The sequence below is a fragment of the Crocodylus porosus genome, unplaced genomic scaffold (genome assembly GCF_001723895.1).
Source record: "Crocodylus porosus isolate Cpor-Errol unplaced genomic scaffold, CroPor_comp1, whole genome shotgun sequence".
NCBI classification, from domain to species: domain Eukaryota; kingdom Metazoa; phylum Chordata; order Crocodylia; family Crocodylidae; genus Crocodylus; species Crocodylus porosus.
Window position 1 is genome coordinate 17,903,208 of NW_017728915.1, and position 16,306 is coordinate 17,919,513.

Here is a 16,306-nt window from a genome sequence, read left to right on the forward strand (position 1 = left end):
ACCATGCCTGTTGCTATTTAGGTTACAAGGATCCCCCTACTTAATGACTCCTGGAGAAACAATCTGTACTGTTAGCTTAATAATTTACTAGCCTGTCAGAAAAAAGGACCTAGAATGTAAGACGAATGAATGCAGCTTTACCTGGTGATGATATCCAGGGTAGTTACTTGGGGAATCTGGATCTGTTGAGGTGTCAAGCCATGCTGTTCTAGCTGCTTAGGGATCAAGTGTCTATGAGCAATTTCTATCTTCTCTTCCTGTGTATATCCTTCAAAATAAAGTATTGTGTTCATTTTCTTGTCTATTCCATACCAAACTTCTCACTAATTATATGTGCATGATATTTAAATTATATGTACAAACTATATTTTCACTCCAGTAGTTTGACTACACTTAACTCTAAACGATATCCTGTAAATAAATCAACACATTTCTAAATTATACCCTAAAAAACCCTCAGCTTTAGAGTCCAAAGCAAAAAAAAAATTTCTGTGGTAAATTCATATTTATCTACAATACTTTATTGCTGTTTTCTTGCCCAACAAGGAGCATTTTTTAAACTGACTATATTCAAGTGCAATTTTTTTTTTTTGGGGGGGGGGGGGAGGCCTCTATTTATGTAGGTATGGCTAATTCTTAGTGAAATTATGCTTGTACTGCATTTTTGCCGTATGATATGTTCTATAAAATGGAAGTAGAGTTAGACATATAACTACCTATTTTTCAGTTATAAATAGCAATTAAATAGTAAAGGCTGGTAGAGGTCTAAAGAATATCTTTTTTAACCCATTCAAAATTAGGCTTTGATCCTGAAAAGATGAAAAAGTGGAACTTGGATGAATAGTTTCACTGAAGCCAAGGGAACTATTTATGTGACTAAAGTTAGTAAGGTATGCATTTCCTAAACTAGTCATAAATTTTAAGTATCAGAATAAAAAACATAATAGAAAAACAAATTATCAAGATAATCCTGTCCTCTTAAGAACTAAGGCACACTCAGGAAAACATTAAGTGGTTAAAGCATTGCATTATGTAGAGGAGATAATATATGTATTATATAAAAATATACATGAGGAATATATCCCTTCAGAATTCAGAATTTCAGAACAAGAGATACAATTTCAAGCTTTCCAAGCCCAAAACCAAAAGTTCTCTTTCCAAGAACTTGAGAAGGAGTTGTTAGCAAAACAGGCTGGACACATGAGAGTTAATTAAACCACATCAACAGTGTCCAAGATATTGTACTTCCATACAACCGGGCCTAGAGTTTCAAGGAAAATGTTGAACTTTAACTCCCATCGTTTTTAAAATAAGGACCTGTTACAATGTTTCAGTATGGACAGCCAAAACTGGAGACACCCAATTGGTACTTTTTGAACATTTTCACAATGGAGTCTCATTTTCCCCATGCTTGTGTTAACAGAAATGCATTGTTAAGGGAAAAAGGTACAGGTTCAGGCCATACCACAGTCATCTTAGCAAAAGCACTTCAGTGTTACCTGGAACCTGAATGACCTCCATTCTATCAAGCAGAGCAGGTGCAATGGTAGCTGTAGTGTTGGCAGTTGCTATGAACAGAACTTGAGACAGGTCAAAGGCTACATTTAAGTAGTGATCAGTGAAACTATGATTCTGTTCCGGATCCAGGACCTTAAGGGAAATGAATACAAATTGTCGTCATTGCTCCACTGATAGTAAAATGCACACACTTTTCTTTAGTTATATCTTCTGTGTTATTTGTATTTACAGTATATGGTTTTATAATCAAAGCACTGATGCCAAGATTTGCCCAAGGAAGGCAGGCAACATCAGGCCCTAAATGTAATCCCTCATCTCCAACATCCTGTCCAGCTGTTTTAGTTATTTGCTACTGGATTCTACATCGCATGGAATGATAAATTTGTACCAGAAATCCCTTAATTAAAACTCATGCCTAGTTTAAAGTAATGACAGTGGAAATTAATCCTTTCCAGACACACTTTCAGTATGAACATAATCAGATAGTACAAGAATGTTAAACACCGCCAGTATTCTTCATTCAAAAATAGTAATATAATTTGAAATTCCTGAAACATGATACTTTCTATACAACACAAACAGTGTATTATGACTCTCAACCCACTGTAAACATATTGAATTTACAGCTCAATTCTCCTGGAGCTTCTAGTAACTTACAAAATTAACTGATTTAAAATCTCATATAAAAGCTTTCGTATGCATTAGTCTTTCACTTCCTACTTGGCTTTTTAAGACTGTTACATAATCCTCAAATCCTCAATTTTTTCCCTTAAAGTTGATGCTGATTCTGCCAAATTACACAGTGCCAGCAACAGTACCAAGTATTCTAGTGCTCAGAAGCAACCGGTTCCCAAAACTGAACCCCACATTAAAGTGACTGCTCCACTACCAGTCTCCCATGTGACCTAGCTATCTTTCTTCAAAAGAAATAAGATAGGAGCTACTAAGGGCTCCAACAGTGAATTTTTCAGACACTTTGGACAGTTTGTGGGTGGACTAAAGGAAAAAAATAGGTTATTTTAGTAAATGGTTTCCCAAGTCTTTCCCAGACAGTTTCAGCCTTCAATAGCAAAAATGTATATGCTTCCCCCCAAAAAGTATACTTTTCCCCAAAAAAGTCTAAACTAGGTGCTAGTCTCAAGTCTCAGGACATAAGCATTTTGCATCTAATGCAATTTTTTTGAACAGAAGAGTAAAAATGTCTTCAATCTGCTCTATATCCATTCAGGAATATACTATTTGTCCATTAAAATCAGGAGGGCCATAAAGAAAGGTCACACTCTGCACAGCCATTCTATGGTTCATAAACCAAGTATTGGGCCCAAGTTTTTTTCTGATGTAAATGGGAATTACAATGCTGACTTCAATGGATTTTTTCTGATTTCAATAGAAAAGAATTTGACACTATTTTATAATTAGTGGTGACAAAAAAATTGATGGACAAATAATCTTACCACAACATTTACGATTCCACTCCTAATGGTGATACAATGCAGCATTAAAGCTGTTTAGATAAGCTTTACATTGTCTTTGCACTCCTTTGAATGATTTGGGTTTTCTTCTAAAGCAGTTTTACTTTTTTATTTTTTTTAAGCAAACTATTTGTCTGGAGGACAGGGTAGATTCTTGCAGCTGTAACTTTAACATACATGGGGGGGGGGGGGGAGCTAGAAATTTTAAAAAAAAAATCCTCCCTTCTGGGGGTACCTGTATTGCTTTCAAACCAGAATCAGCAACAGTCGTAAACTAGTCTAGGCCTGTAGCAAAACAATGACCATCCCTTTTCCCCTCTACACACAAACTCCACAGGATAGTCTACCCTACCCACTTCAGATGTGCATGCATGTTTGCCCAATTCATGTTTTATAGCATACATGTAACTAAATGGGTAACTAGATTATACCAGCTAGTTCCACCAGCCTTTAAACTGAGAGGAAAATTCAGCTTTTTGCCTCAGAGCAAATCTCTACAGAAATTTTGTGTGGCTTAAATTCCAGTGACAATGAAAATTAACTTTAGTATGTTCACTGATATGCCTTGCCATCTCTTTTGAGCTTCACATGCCTGGCCTTTTGTAAAACGGAGAGCAGAGAGAGGTCACTGGTTCTCAACCTCATTGGACTCAAGGCACCCCCTGGTAGACTCAAGGTACTTCTAGGAAAAAAATTTTAACTATAAAAAAAAATAACAGAGCAAGAAGTTGGTCAGAATATTCTTTACAGTATGAATTCCTATTTCAAATCTGTCCTTTCTAAAGGCCTAAATTTCTGTCCAGAAAAATACCCTAATAAAATACTTCAATGTGGAGAACTGGAAGAATTCTTCTGATGCCTCCGCCTTGAGGAATATTTCCACAACCAAAATGAATCCACTTCCAACAACAACTGATCCTCTGACAACATTGAGGAAAAGATCAACCCCCACAAAAACATCAGACTGGACACCTCACAGTGGATGAAACTCTAACCTTGACTGCTATATTGATTGCTTCAGGGAAAGAATGAACAATGAAATAATCAACAACACATGCCACCATAACAACCTCTCCCGATCAGAGAAAGGCCATTAATGAATCTCTAAGATCTAACCACCAAAGAATAATAAAACCAGCAGATAAAGGAGGAGCCAGTCATCTTTAACCGCGAAGACAACATAAAAGAAGCCAAAAGACACCATCTACTACAAAGAACTCCAGGAAGATCCTACTCCGCTTTTAACCTTGAAACTCAAAAATACCATCAAATCCTTTCCATCAGAACTACAAGAAAAACTACAGACCTTGATCCCCACCCCACCCCCACCCCACTACCTAAGCCAGGGACTTTTTACATGCTCCCTAACATCCACGAACAAGGGAACCCTGGCAGACTTATCATACTCAACCACAGAACCCTAAACTAAGGAAATATCAGGTTTCGTCAAATCAATCGTAAAACCACTTGTCATCCGAAAAACAAGTTTTGTCCAAGACATTAGACTTTCTATGAAAACTTAAAAATATAGATCACCTTCCCAGCAACACACTCCTAGCCACTGTGGATACTACCAGCTTATACACCAACATCCCACACCAGGATGGCATCCAAGCCTGCCTTACATAACTACAAGGGCAAGACGACAACTCAGAGTACAGACCCAAAGATATTACTGACCTTATACACTTCATCCTCACACAACAACTCAGCTTTTAATAACCAACACTTCTGCCACACCATGGGCACAGCTATGGGCACCAAAATGGCCCCATAGTATGCCAACCTTTATATAAGCCACCTGGAAAAAGAATTCTTCAAGGACTGCACCAAACCCTTGCTACACTTAAGATATATCAATGACAATCATCCGACTACCTCTTGAATACTCCAGCACCAACATCTCCTTTTTAGACATAACGATCAGTATCCAGAATGGTAAAATACAGACCACATTATACAAGAAACCCACAGACCAACGTACATATCAGCACAGAACCAGCAATCACCCTAAACACACCAAGAAAGCTGTGATACATAGCCAAGTCCTTGGATACCACTGAAATTTGCACTGAGATAGACTGTGTGTGTGAAAGAGCCACCAGAATACCACATAAAGAACTGCTGCAGTAACAGAAGAAAAACCCCCACGAATCACACACCGCTGGTTATGACATACCAGCCCTCCCTTGAACCTATATGGAAAATCCTCAAACAATTGCAACCCATACTAGAAGTAGACCCGATTCTTAAACAGATCTTCCCAGAACCACCCATCCTAGTCTTCAAACAAGCACCAAACCTCACTAACCTCATCACCAAAAGCAAACTTCCTATGGCCCAAAACACATCAAATGGACCCAGACCATACCAGGCCAAGAAATGCAAAACCTGCCAACACATCTTTCCCACCCCCTCCACAATGACTACACTGCACAACAGACCCATCAGCATTCCTGGATCTTACAGCTGCACCTCCAGAAATGTAAACTCTCTCATCCAGTGCACCAAATGCCCTGATGGAAAATACACAGGAGAGACCACACACCAACTGCGCACCAGAATGAATGCACACCAGAAATCTATTAAAAACAAGAATGCCCAATTACGGATGGGGGCATGTTTTTCACAAGAAAACCACTCAGTTCTAATCCTCAAAGGGAATTTACAAAATACCTTCCACAGATCAGCCTATGAACTTCATTTCATCAACCTCCTGGATACAAAAAACCATGGACTAAATATAGATGCTGGGCTTATGACACATTATAACCTCCCTCACTTCTGAGTCACCAGGTACCTCTCCACTATTTACCTGCTACATTCATCCCCCTTCTACCCCTTCCCCCCTACTCACCCAGCCTGTCTCTCACCCACCAACTCCTCAATTTACATCTTCACTGACTGTCTGTCTTGCATGCATACCAGCCTCTGGCTTCTTTACTATTCATTCCATCCAGAAAGAGCACACACCAAATGCAGATGCTTCCTCAGCCTGACAAAGTGTTTTTAAACCCAAAAGCTTGCTAAGAAAATTGTTTCCAACTATTTAGTTCGTCTAATAAAAGATATCAGATTTACCCAAATAACCTTGTCTGCCTATCTGAAATCTCTGGGTTTATTTTATGAAGCATGCCTGCATATGTAACAGCACTAACTTTGTGAGGCCCCCACATGAGAATCACTGATATAGATGCTAAGGTAAGTTCAGTCACCTGCCTTTCCTCAGTCATAGCAGGGAAGGGAGCAAAACCACAAACACTCTCTGGAAGTGCAAGGGGACTACACAAAAGGGTATCAGAATTGGAAGAAAGTTCCTTACTTCCAAATACCTGTCAGCTTTGTGACCTGAGTAGCTGGTGAACCACTTGGAAAAATGGTCCAGGGATAGCACAAGGTGCATACAAAGAGTGTGTATCCACTGCAGCCCAGCCCACAAAGTTGGAGTACTAGTTAACATAATTTAAGGCAGCATTAGCCTTCTCTGTGCATTTTATGACCTTCCAGCAGAGAGGTCACAATGAACAAATATCTCAGACCACAGAGTAGTCGACTTGCCATGCTGACAGTACCCAAGACATAATTAAGCAATGCAGAAAAAACCTGGGGGCATAAAAAAAAAAGCAGAGCCTCTATTTACACCTCACTAGGTGCATGTGATATTTATTTTTCTGCATCTATTCCTTAGGTTTTCACAGGTATGCAAATAGCTACTACCATAAAGCACTCAGAGAAAAAACAAAGAGTCATCTATCCTGCACAGAAACAGTCTCTATTTTTTTCCCTGAGACCCAGTGTAAAATAATAGGTTTAAGTGCTCAAGAAACTGGAGTATTGGTGTAATATATCAATGATCAAAGTCTGTTTGGATTTCAAACTTTCAGGAGGATGCACTAGAGAACTAAGCAGGCCAAAGAGACACTGAGATAGGCAAAAGGATTTCAATCACATGCACACAGAAGGAATGAAATTCAACCACCAGGCTTTTATTCCAGTTGAGTGGCTGTTAGTGGGGATCTCCATTAAGGACACTGCAGAGAGAGGAAACTAAGGGTAATTTACAGTTCATTACCGGATAAACTCGGGACACAGACAATCATTCATAGCAGACATGCACAACTCTTACTTACATATAAAAATATAGGCAGAATAAAATTGGTGACACTGAGAATTTAATGTTAATTAATACTAAATTAAAATGGAAAACAGAATATTGCAATTTTAATGGTTCATAAGCACCATTAGTTCAGTAAGCACCAAAAGAACGCCACTTACTTTCAAGAGAGCACTCAGAGCAAATTATGAGGAAAGGAATTAACTTCTTCTTGGCCAAACTCTCATTTCTAAGCATAAATACTGACATGCCCAGAAATTCTATCCACTGCAGCACCTAAGAAACTGTGTTACATACCCAGTACCCTCAATAAACTTTAATATCCATAAAACATATACCACAGTATGCACTCTTTAGTCATGCCAAACCAGGAGGTACCCAATTTTAAGGCTAGAGTCTGAATTGATTCAACCGTCGCACATTAGTTTAACCTGCCTAGGTTGAATTGGTTTGTAACAGCACAAACATATGGACAAATGCCTGCAGTTGCTCAGGCCAGGCACTGGGGGCGCTAGAGCACGCCCTCAGCTGCAAGGAAGCTGTGCCGGTGGGTGTGATCAGTTTGAGCTGAACCGGCCAGAGCGGGGTTTAATTCCCCCTTCCCTGTCCCACCAGCAGGCACCCAAACTGGGTTTGCTGAGCACTCCCCATCGCTGCTGCAGCACTGGGCCCCTCCCCTCTACCCCCACTGCCTCTGGGGGACAGCAGCTGGGTCTGCCTGCACGAACTGCCACGGAGCAGCAGAATAAGTGTCCTCCTGTCCCCTCTGTCAGACACCAAAGGGAGAGTAAATAACTCCCATCCCTGCTCCAGCCCACCTAAGGGGCCCTACTGCCTGGTGTCTGGTCACGCCAGGTTGGGGCTGGCGGAGGAGCGGGCTTCCCCGGCCAGCTTGGAGGCGCCGGTGGGCCCCTGTCCTGTGCAGCACCCGGGGATGCAGCTGCACAAGCAGCTGCAGGCTGGCCAGGGCAGGGAGCTATTCTGTCCCCAGCTGCCACTATCACAGCCACGCCGCAGCACTCTGGGTGAGGGGGAGCTTCCGCTCTGCATGTGGAGCTCCAGCTCCAGCATGCCTTGGAAGGCAGAAGGTGCCCGGATGGAAGGCTTCAGTCCAAGGCCTGCAGCCGGAGCTCCACATATGGGCTTAAGCCGCTGGGCTGAACCCCCCTTCCCAAAGAGGCTCAGCAGTGGCAGGAATGGGAGGGGGAGTAGCCACAGTAGGCAAGGGGAACCTGGCTTAGCCCACAGGGCTGTTTTTCTCCCCTTGCCTCCAGCTGTGGGTCCTGCTGTGCCATGCAGTGCCACTCAGGGCTGGGGGAGCTTTCTTCAGCCCAGTAGCTTCAACCCCAAGTGACACTGTGCGGTGTGGCAGGAGCCGCAACTGGAGGCAAGGGGAGAAAAACAGCCCTGTCGGGCCAAGCCAGCTTCCCCTTGCCTGCAATGGTTACTCCCTCCCTCCCATTCCTGCAGCTCCTGAGCCACTCCAGGAGGCGCTGGGGGGGTGGGAAGGGAAGCTTTAGCCCAGCAGCTTCTGCCCTGCATGTGGAGCTCCAGCTGCAGCCTTTGGACAGACGCCTTCCACCTCGGCACCTTCCAAGGTTTCTGGGAGCTGGAGTCAGAACTCCACATGCGAGGCAGAAGCTCCCCCGCCCCACGCAGTGGTGCGGCACCATGTGGCCGTGGCAGCTGAGGACAGAACAGCTCCCCACCTTGGCCAGCCCGCAACTGCATGTGCAGCTGCAGCCCCGGATAATGCACAGGGCACGGGGTGTGGAGGCAACACCTTCCAGGCTCAGGGCTCACCAGCAGCTCTGAGCTGACTGGGCAAGCCCACTCCCTAGCCAACCCCCACCTGGGGGGGCAGACACCAGCCAGAAGGGCCCCTCATGGTGGGGCAGGGAAGGGGGTTATTCCCTCTCCCTCCAGCATCTAGCAGAGGGGACAGGAGGGGACTTATTCTTCCACTCTCTGGTGGTCGGGGCAGGCAGACCCAGGGGCAGTGGGGGTAGAAGGGAGAATATACCCTGCCCCCTCTACTTCAGGGGGCCACACTGGCCATCCACTGCAGCAGCAACAGGGAAGTGCCAGGCAGACCCGGATCAGGTCCCTGCCGGTGGGACAGAGAGGGGGGAACTAAACCCCTCTGGCCAGACCTTTGCCCCTGCCTGTCCCTGCTCCAGCTGGGGAGCAGAGGGGCAGAAAGAGCCCAGCCCAGAGACCATACTGGGATGCTGGAGTTCTCTGGTTTAAGTTAAACCAGGAAGAGGTCTGGGACAGATATCGCATAAACTGGTTTGAGCCAAATCAGTTAAGTCTGATACTACATTCAACCAGGTTTCTCTCAAACTGGTTTTGGCCATTTTGAAACTGGTTTATGTGCACTGAACATCTGTTCTGCTACAAGTTTACACCACTTTCTGATCATTTAAACTAGTTTATGTGTAACGTCTGTCCCTAGCCTATATCAAAGCAATTTAAGAAAGAGTTTTTAGTACTTTAAAGTGTACTTGCCTTAGCCTTGCTGCCAATTTGGTGGTTTTACAATCATGTTTTCTTATTAGCCAAGCTGTCTCTCTTTCCCATGTTGTTCTGTGAACAAGGCAAACACTGGAGGAAGACAGCAAAATATTGTCCAATATACAATGTAAACAAATTTTAAAGGCAGACCCTTTTCTCTGATATCTTTTAGTTAAAGTTATTTTCAATATTGTAACCAGAGCCTTGGGTAAAGGGTAGGCTCCGAGGTTCAAAGGAAAAAAGGGCTCTGCATCAAGAAAAAAAAAAGTCAGGCTTTCCAAAGTCTCCTAAAGAGATAACAGCAACAGCACTACTTTGAATTTTTTATTTAAATATCCAAGCTCTAAAATTCACAGCTCAGCTGTGGGGTTCTCAAGGCCTACCAGCTCTCTCTACTGCAGAGCCAAAACCAACCCCAGCTAAAGTTGGGGCCCCCAAAGTTGGGGCAAGGAGTCTGGATATCCTGGAAGGACTGGTCTGAATTATGATAGGAGTTCACTGAAGAAAAGGCACATCTACAAAACATTATTAGCTTAAATGAACTGACATTTTCCGGAGGGGAAAAACAACAAACCTGGTTTGTTAATAAATTTCTAGTGTAAGAACAGCAGACAAGCAAGTCTCCTGACAGAAGTTTTACTAACTATCATTTACATTTCAATGGTATTTTTTGCTTGACAAAAGTATGCAGGATCAGGGACGACATAAATAAAGTGAACATGAAATATTTGTATCCATTTATGTGACCTGAGCATGCACACGGAACACTTGAATTACTGTACGTGGTTCTATGAAGATAGTCTCCTGGAAGTGTGTATTCTATTCTAGCAAAAGCTTACTAACTCTATGTATAATTTTGGCTTGCTCCAATTACAGAAAGAACACCATAAAAAAAAACAATGCACACATGTGTATGTGTGCCACTAATCTAACTAAACCAAGTACACTGTTGATTACCTGCTCAAATGTCCAATTAATCTTAAATCAGTCTTCTCCAATTTGAGACAAAAAAAATGAATGTACACAGATATTATATGCAAAAGTAGACAGCTGCACACACAGTTCAGGTAGTATGATAATCAGCTACCCAATCTGTATACTTAAGAGGTTCATTCTACCAGAGAATGTGCATCTGGCTCACTGTATTTATATTAGTTAAAATACCTAAGAGTCATCGTTATACAGTGACGTTAAGCACAACAATGAAAACCACAATAAATTACCACTGTTATGAAAGTAAAACTAAAGACTTAAATAATGAAGTGTTGGCTTCCTATTGCTATTATTACGTCTTAAGTGTACTAGTGCAACACTTACAAGTATTTAAGCTGTCAGTGAATGAGTCATTTTTCACTACTAGATGACAACTACAGTATTTACATGGATCACTGCAGTATTAATGTGCTGTCCTCCAGTTTCTGAATTGTGTTTGAAATTAAAAGTTCATCTGTTGTGTAATAATCCACATCTGCCTCCTACCCACACCTGTCTATTACCTTCATTCCAGCTCTCCCCTTAAATTATTACTGTGCTTTTTCTTCCCGCGTGATAAATTATCTATGCTATGTTGACATGAAAAGTTCTCATGTTACACATAACAGCACCCATGCAACTCCTGAGCAACTGCATATTGCTGTCAAGATAATTTATCCCTCCCATTATGGAATGAATACATCCCTTGTCCTAGCAACTTGAATTACAACCATAAGCAGTGTTGATAATTAAAAAAAATTAGAATTTGAACACTTGTCAGGAAACTGACTAGCTAGAAACTACTCAGAGTTAATTTTTGTTATTATAAATCCTTTACAGTTTTTGAAAAACATTTTAGTTTAAAAACACATCCCACTAATTCTTTGTGATTGCAGCTCTACTCCAAAAGGAATAACAGAGTAAACTTGCAATATAAAACTAATTGTTTGGTCATTGTAGATTTTTATTTGTTTAGTATGAAGAAAATCTGTAGAAACTATTTAGATCATTTTCATATAATTAAATATGCTTCCAAGTCACAACTAAAACGTGATAAGGAAGGCATGTTTACAAGTGCCAATTTAAGGTACTTTAGCAATTTTTAAGGCGCATTAAGGGCGCGGGTCTGCATGTGTATGCCTTTAATGTGACTTTAAAACTGGCAATTTTAGGCTATTTGCACCTAAAATTTGATACCTGCAAAAGCATGCATCAAATTTAGGTACAAATAGCTGAAGTGCCTTAATCCACATGTAGACACACTAAGGCATGATGATTCTGTGCATGTCAACTGACTTGGGACTAACTTTAGGCAAATGCACATTAAGTTAGGCACTTGTAAAAGCACATTCCTGGAGTTTCATATATAATTGCTGATTTAATCATTGGTTATTAATTAGTGCCCTTGAATGGCAGTAGAGCTGCTTTGCCATAGTATCTACTAATTTCTACAGTACAGGAACAACAACAAAAATTTCACTACTAGAGAAAAAAAGATCTTATTTCCACTGGCAGCATTGGTTAGAGCTTACAGTTAAAGCTTTTCAAAGCAGCTTCCAGCCCTTGATTTTTCCTATACAATCATTTAAGCCTGCAAGTATTTTAATACACTGGGTACATCTACTACACATGTAATTAATGGGAAGCAATAAACTCTGAAGCAGTTCGAGCCGGAGTAAACTACTCTGGGGCACAATGTTTACAAATGTGCCTGGGAGCAGTAATTTGAGCCAGAGTGGAGAAGGCCTGGACTGGTAGGGGACATGGGGAGTGAGAGAGGTCTGCCCTGAGCTCCGAGTGGCATTGTCAAGCAGCAGAAGGGCTGGCTGCGCCACAAGAGTGTTGAAAGCGCGGAACTGTGTAGCTAAGCAGCAGGCAGGAGTATGGCACCCAGCTGGCTGGGTTGACTGGGTACAATTACATCTGCAGTCAGCATCTACACATGCTTTTAATCGCAGTAAATTACCTCGGCATTAAGACAGTGCTGTTCCCAACAGTACTATCTTGCGCTGACACTCATTAGTTTACTATGGCCTAATACCTTGCAAGTATAAACAGTTATACTTTAGTTTGTTGCTAATTAGTCTAGTCCACAGTAAAGCACACGTGTAGATACAGCTACTGTGCAGAAATATAAAACTATGCACGCAGGTAGGCCTCACCTCTGAAGTATACATTATATTCTTTTGAAAATAAAAAAGCCATGGGATTTTGAAAACATAGTTCCTAAAGGCATTTGCAGTATTAGTTAAAGAATCTTTACTGGGCTTTAAAATTCATTTAAGTACACACATCAATCCTCCTCTCCACCCTTGCCTGTAAGCACATCTCATCAAATGCTTTTTACGGTTAAGCTATCGGCAAGCATCTTATTTTCTAAAATAAAGTAAAAAAAATAAAATTGTGATTTTTAACCACATTTTTAATATGTAATGGAGGCTGTAACAGAAGATTCAGTTATATATAAATGTGAAATTAAAAATCAGCTTATAACATTTCAAGGGGTTTTTCTGTCTGCCTTTAACAATCATCTTTTCCCCCATTAGTAACTCTCCTTTGCCATGTTGTGCATTTCTAAAAAGCCACAAAAGCCAACCCTACACTTATGTACTTAGAACATACAAGGCTAACAAAATACACTCTAACAATACATGTATATTTCATATGCAAAATTTAAACATTTCCCAAGAAATTAGAAAGTTGGAAAATAGATAATGATAAACCCCCACCCCTCCACCCACCAAAAATCCAATGTTTAGGAACATACATGTCTTGCTAGTTTTCTCACATATATAAAGAGGCTTCCCTGTCCCAAAAATTTTATTAGCACAAAATCCAGATTAAGTCCCATTAATGTTTAACTCTGCCTATGCACTCAATCTGATTTCTCTGCTTACAAACAAACACTCACTATCAAGCATTTGGATCCATTTTTATTTTCTTCAGCTTTCAACAGAGGTCATCTAAATTTAGAATAAATGTTCCCTCGTTGACGAACAGTAACTGGAAATAGGAAGACATTCTGTTTTGCTTAAGTAATAACTCCAGAGAAGCACCAGGACTAAAAACATATCCAGCAATTTTTAACTTGCCTTCAAGTGTTGGAAAAGGGTACTTTTCATCTAAAATTTACCCCTCTATACTAGAACCACTGAGGATTATCACTATTATAAACACATCTAAACATTAAGATGTTTTGGGGGGCTATTTCAGGTTAGCAATGGCAGCTAGCCAGCACAGAAATGATAGAAATGAGTTTGAAAAATAGATGCCCTGCTTAGCTGATCATTTCGTACATAACAGTCATACTCATCATTCAAAATGGACCTTCTAATACATACCAAAGCAGATTAAAAAAAGCTGTATGTTCTGTTAGAGGAGACAGAACATAAACTTTAGAACTTTTAAGTATCTGTGCTGGGTAAACAGACTTAACAGGTCAGACAGGGTTAAAACTGATCATCAGATCAGTTACTTCTCCAGGTGCAACTTGGGTCCCTGGCAAACATTACACTTAAGATGTGGTTAACCGGTTAACCACATCTTATGAGTCACCCCTGGCCACACGTTCATTCTATTAATGGTGCAATAAAACATGGAATAAGCCACAAAGTTGTTACACAAAATACATATTTTGTGTACATAACTTTGTGGCTGGTTCCCATTACATCTTAAACCGAATGTGTAGCCAGGCCAGTGAGCAAACTAGTACTCACAGCCTCAGGAGTGCACTGCAGCTAAGGGCGCACACAGCATGGCAGAAGGTGCGACTATTGGGATTGTGGATAAGATCCCAATGAACCTTTAACTGAATGCCTGTAATGGGGTTAAGTGTACAACTACCAATACCTGGCATGAAAGGAAAAGGGGTAGCAGATGGAGGTAAGGAATAGACTTGAAGTTCCTAACCCAGAGACAGAAAGGAACCATAAAATGAGACAGTACAAAAGAGGGATTATCAGAGCATACCACTGGAAAAAATTTACATTATCAAGGAAAGAAAGCCCATGGAAGTAGCAAGCAATTGTTAAGAGCATATGTTAGCTGCTTAAAACAAGGTCCTGGGACTGGAACCTGGAGAATATGGACCTGGGTTCCCCTAACTCCTTCTCTTCAGGTGGAAAAATCTAGCCTTAAATATAAGAGGACATGGCCAAGCGAGCCCTCAGAACAAAAAGGGACTGAAAGCTGGGCACATATCTCACTACTGGGATTGTGTGAAGCTCTGGCTCAAGAAGGACAAGACCAGAAATGCTGCTTTTACAGACCTACCCACAACAGAATGCTTCAATTCCTGACATCCATAGTCATTCATTCAAAATGAAAAAAAAGTGAACATTCAGGACACTTTTACACCTACTCGGGGGGGGGGGGCATACTTTAATTAGAGTGCAGCACTGTCTCCTGTATCAGCATCCCTGCACTTCAAAATGGCAGTGGGGGTGTTTTAACTAAAGCTCATTGAAAGAGCTTCCTTGCCACTTTAGTTAGAGTGGCCCCATTGCCATTTTGAAGTACAGGGAGGCTGATACACAAGATACAGAGGTTGGATGAATCGCGTCTGCTCCAACACACTGCAATTACAGCGCATCGGAGTAGACTCCCAGCATGTCTACAGACACCCTCAGGCATGAGTTTTCTTTTAAGACAGAACATCAATCTCCAGTTATTCAAGCAGTATACAGACTTCACCCCCGTAAGTGTGTTATAAGTCTGACAATGCCATTCATAGATGCTGATGTGGCTTATGTCACTTTGGAAAGAAACGAAGAAGCAAGATCACTAGGAAACAAGTTAAAGATGTGGTAGTGAACACAAACTTAAGGATATAAGAATTTCCATAATGGGTTTGCATGGAGAATGCAGCTGAGAAACAGATTTTCACTATTCATTTTTTTAAAAGTCAAAAGGTGCACATTAGAGTCAACATCTAACTATCATCTGAGTAAATAATAGGGTAGAACAGACACTGAAACAGAACTAATTAGCACACAAGATCATTCAACCACACAACAAAAAACAGAGAACTTTATTTCAGAAGTCATGGAACAGTTCACTACTGGTAGTTCAATCTCAAATGGCACAACAGCAATTTATAGCAGACAGCTACAAATCACCTTGAAACAGCATAATTTCTGTAGTATATGGAAAATGCTAACTAGTGTACAAAAACTATTCACAGTCTTCAAACAAGAAATGTAAATATAGAAGCATTTGTATCCAAGTAGGTGTTCACTAGCTTATGCTACCCTTCCTATCCAGGGCCACTTACCTTGTAATGGAATTAGCCTGTACCCACAAAAGCCTTACAAATCGCATAAATAGTTCTCAGAAAAACATCCAAGAAAATTCCAGCTATTTATTGCGCAATGCATACGAGTTCTTCCACTTCAACTAACACTACATTAATAAAAAAAACTTTCCATTCAAAGACTTGTATGATCTAATACACAGTACTTGTATATTTACCAGACTTCCTTTTTAGCTATAATTAAATTAAAATGGACTCTTCTACAAAGTTTAACACATTATGTTAAAAATAACATTTTTTTCTATATGCTGAAATCTACAGAAGGACTACCATTTAAGCACAGATCACTGATAACAAAAAAATCTATTCAGTACTCAGCAGATAGAGTTTGCACTGTACACAAGACACTGAAAAAGTCCAGCTATCATCACAGATTAGCAATACAGAAGCAATTTCAGCTTC

General features: G+C 40.9%; 1 protein-coding gene across 1 annotated transcript in view; it reads right to left on the minus strand.

The window, feature by feature from the left end:
- Positions 1–16,306, minus strand: part of LONP2 (lon peptidase 2, peroxisomal) — a 73,992-nt gene that overhangs the window by 31,503 nt on the left and 26,183 nt on the right. Inside the window, exons 9-10 of the mRNA XM_019535763.1 lie at positions 1,500–1,650; positions 142–268 (exon numbers count right to left, since the gene is read on the minus strand). Coding sequence (XP_019391308.1) covers positions 142–268; positions 1,500–1,650 — 278 coding nt within the window. The remainder of the gene's footprint in view (positions 1–141; positions 269–1,499; positions 1,651–16,306) is intronic.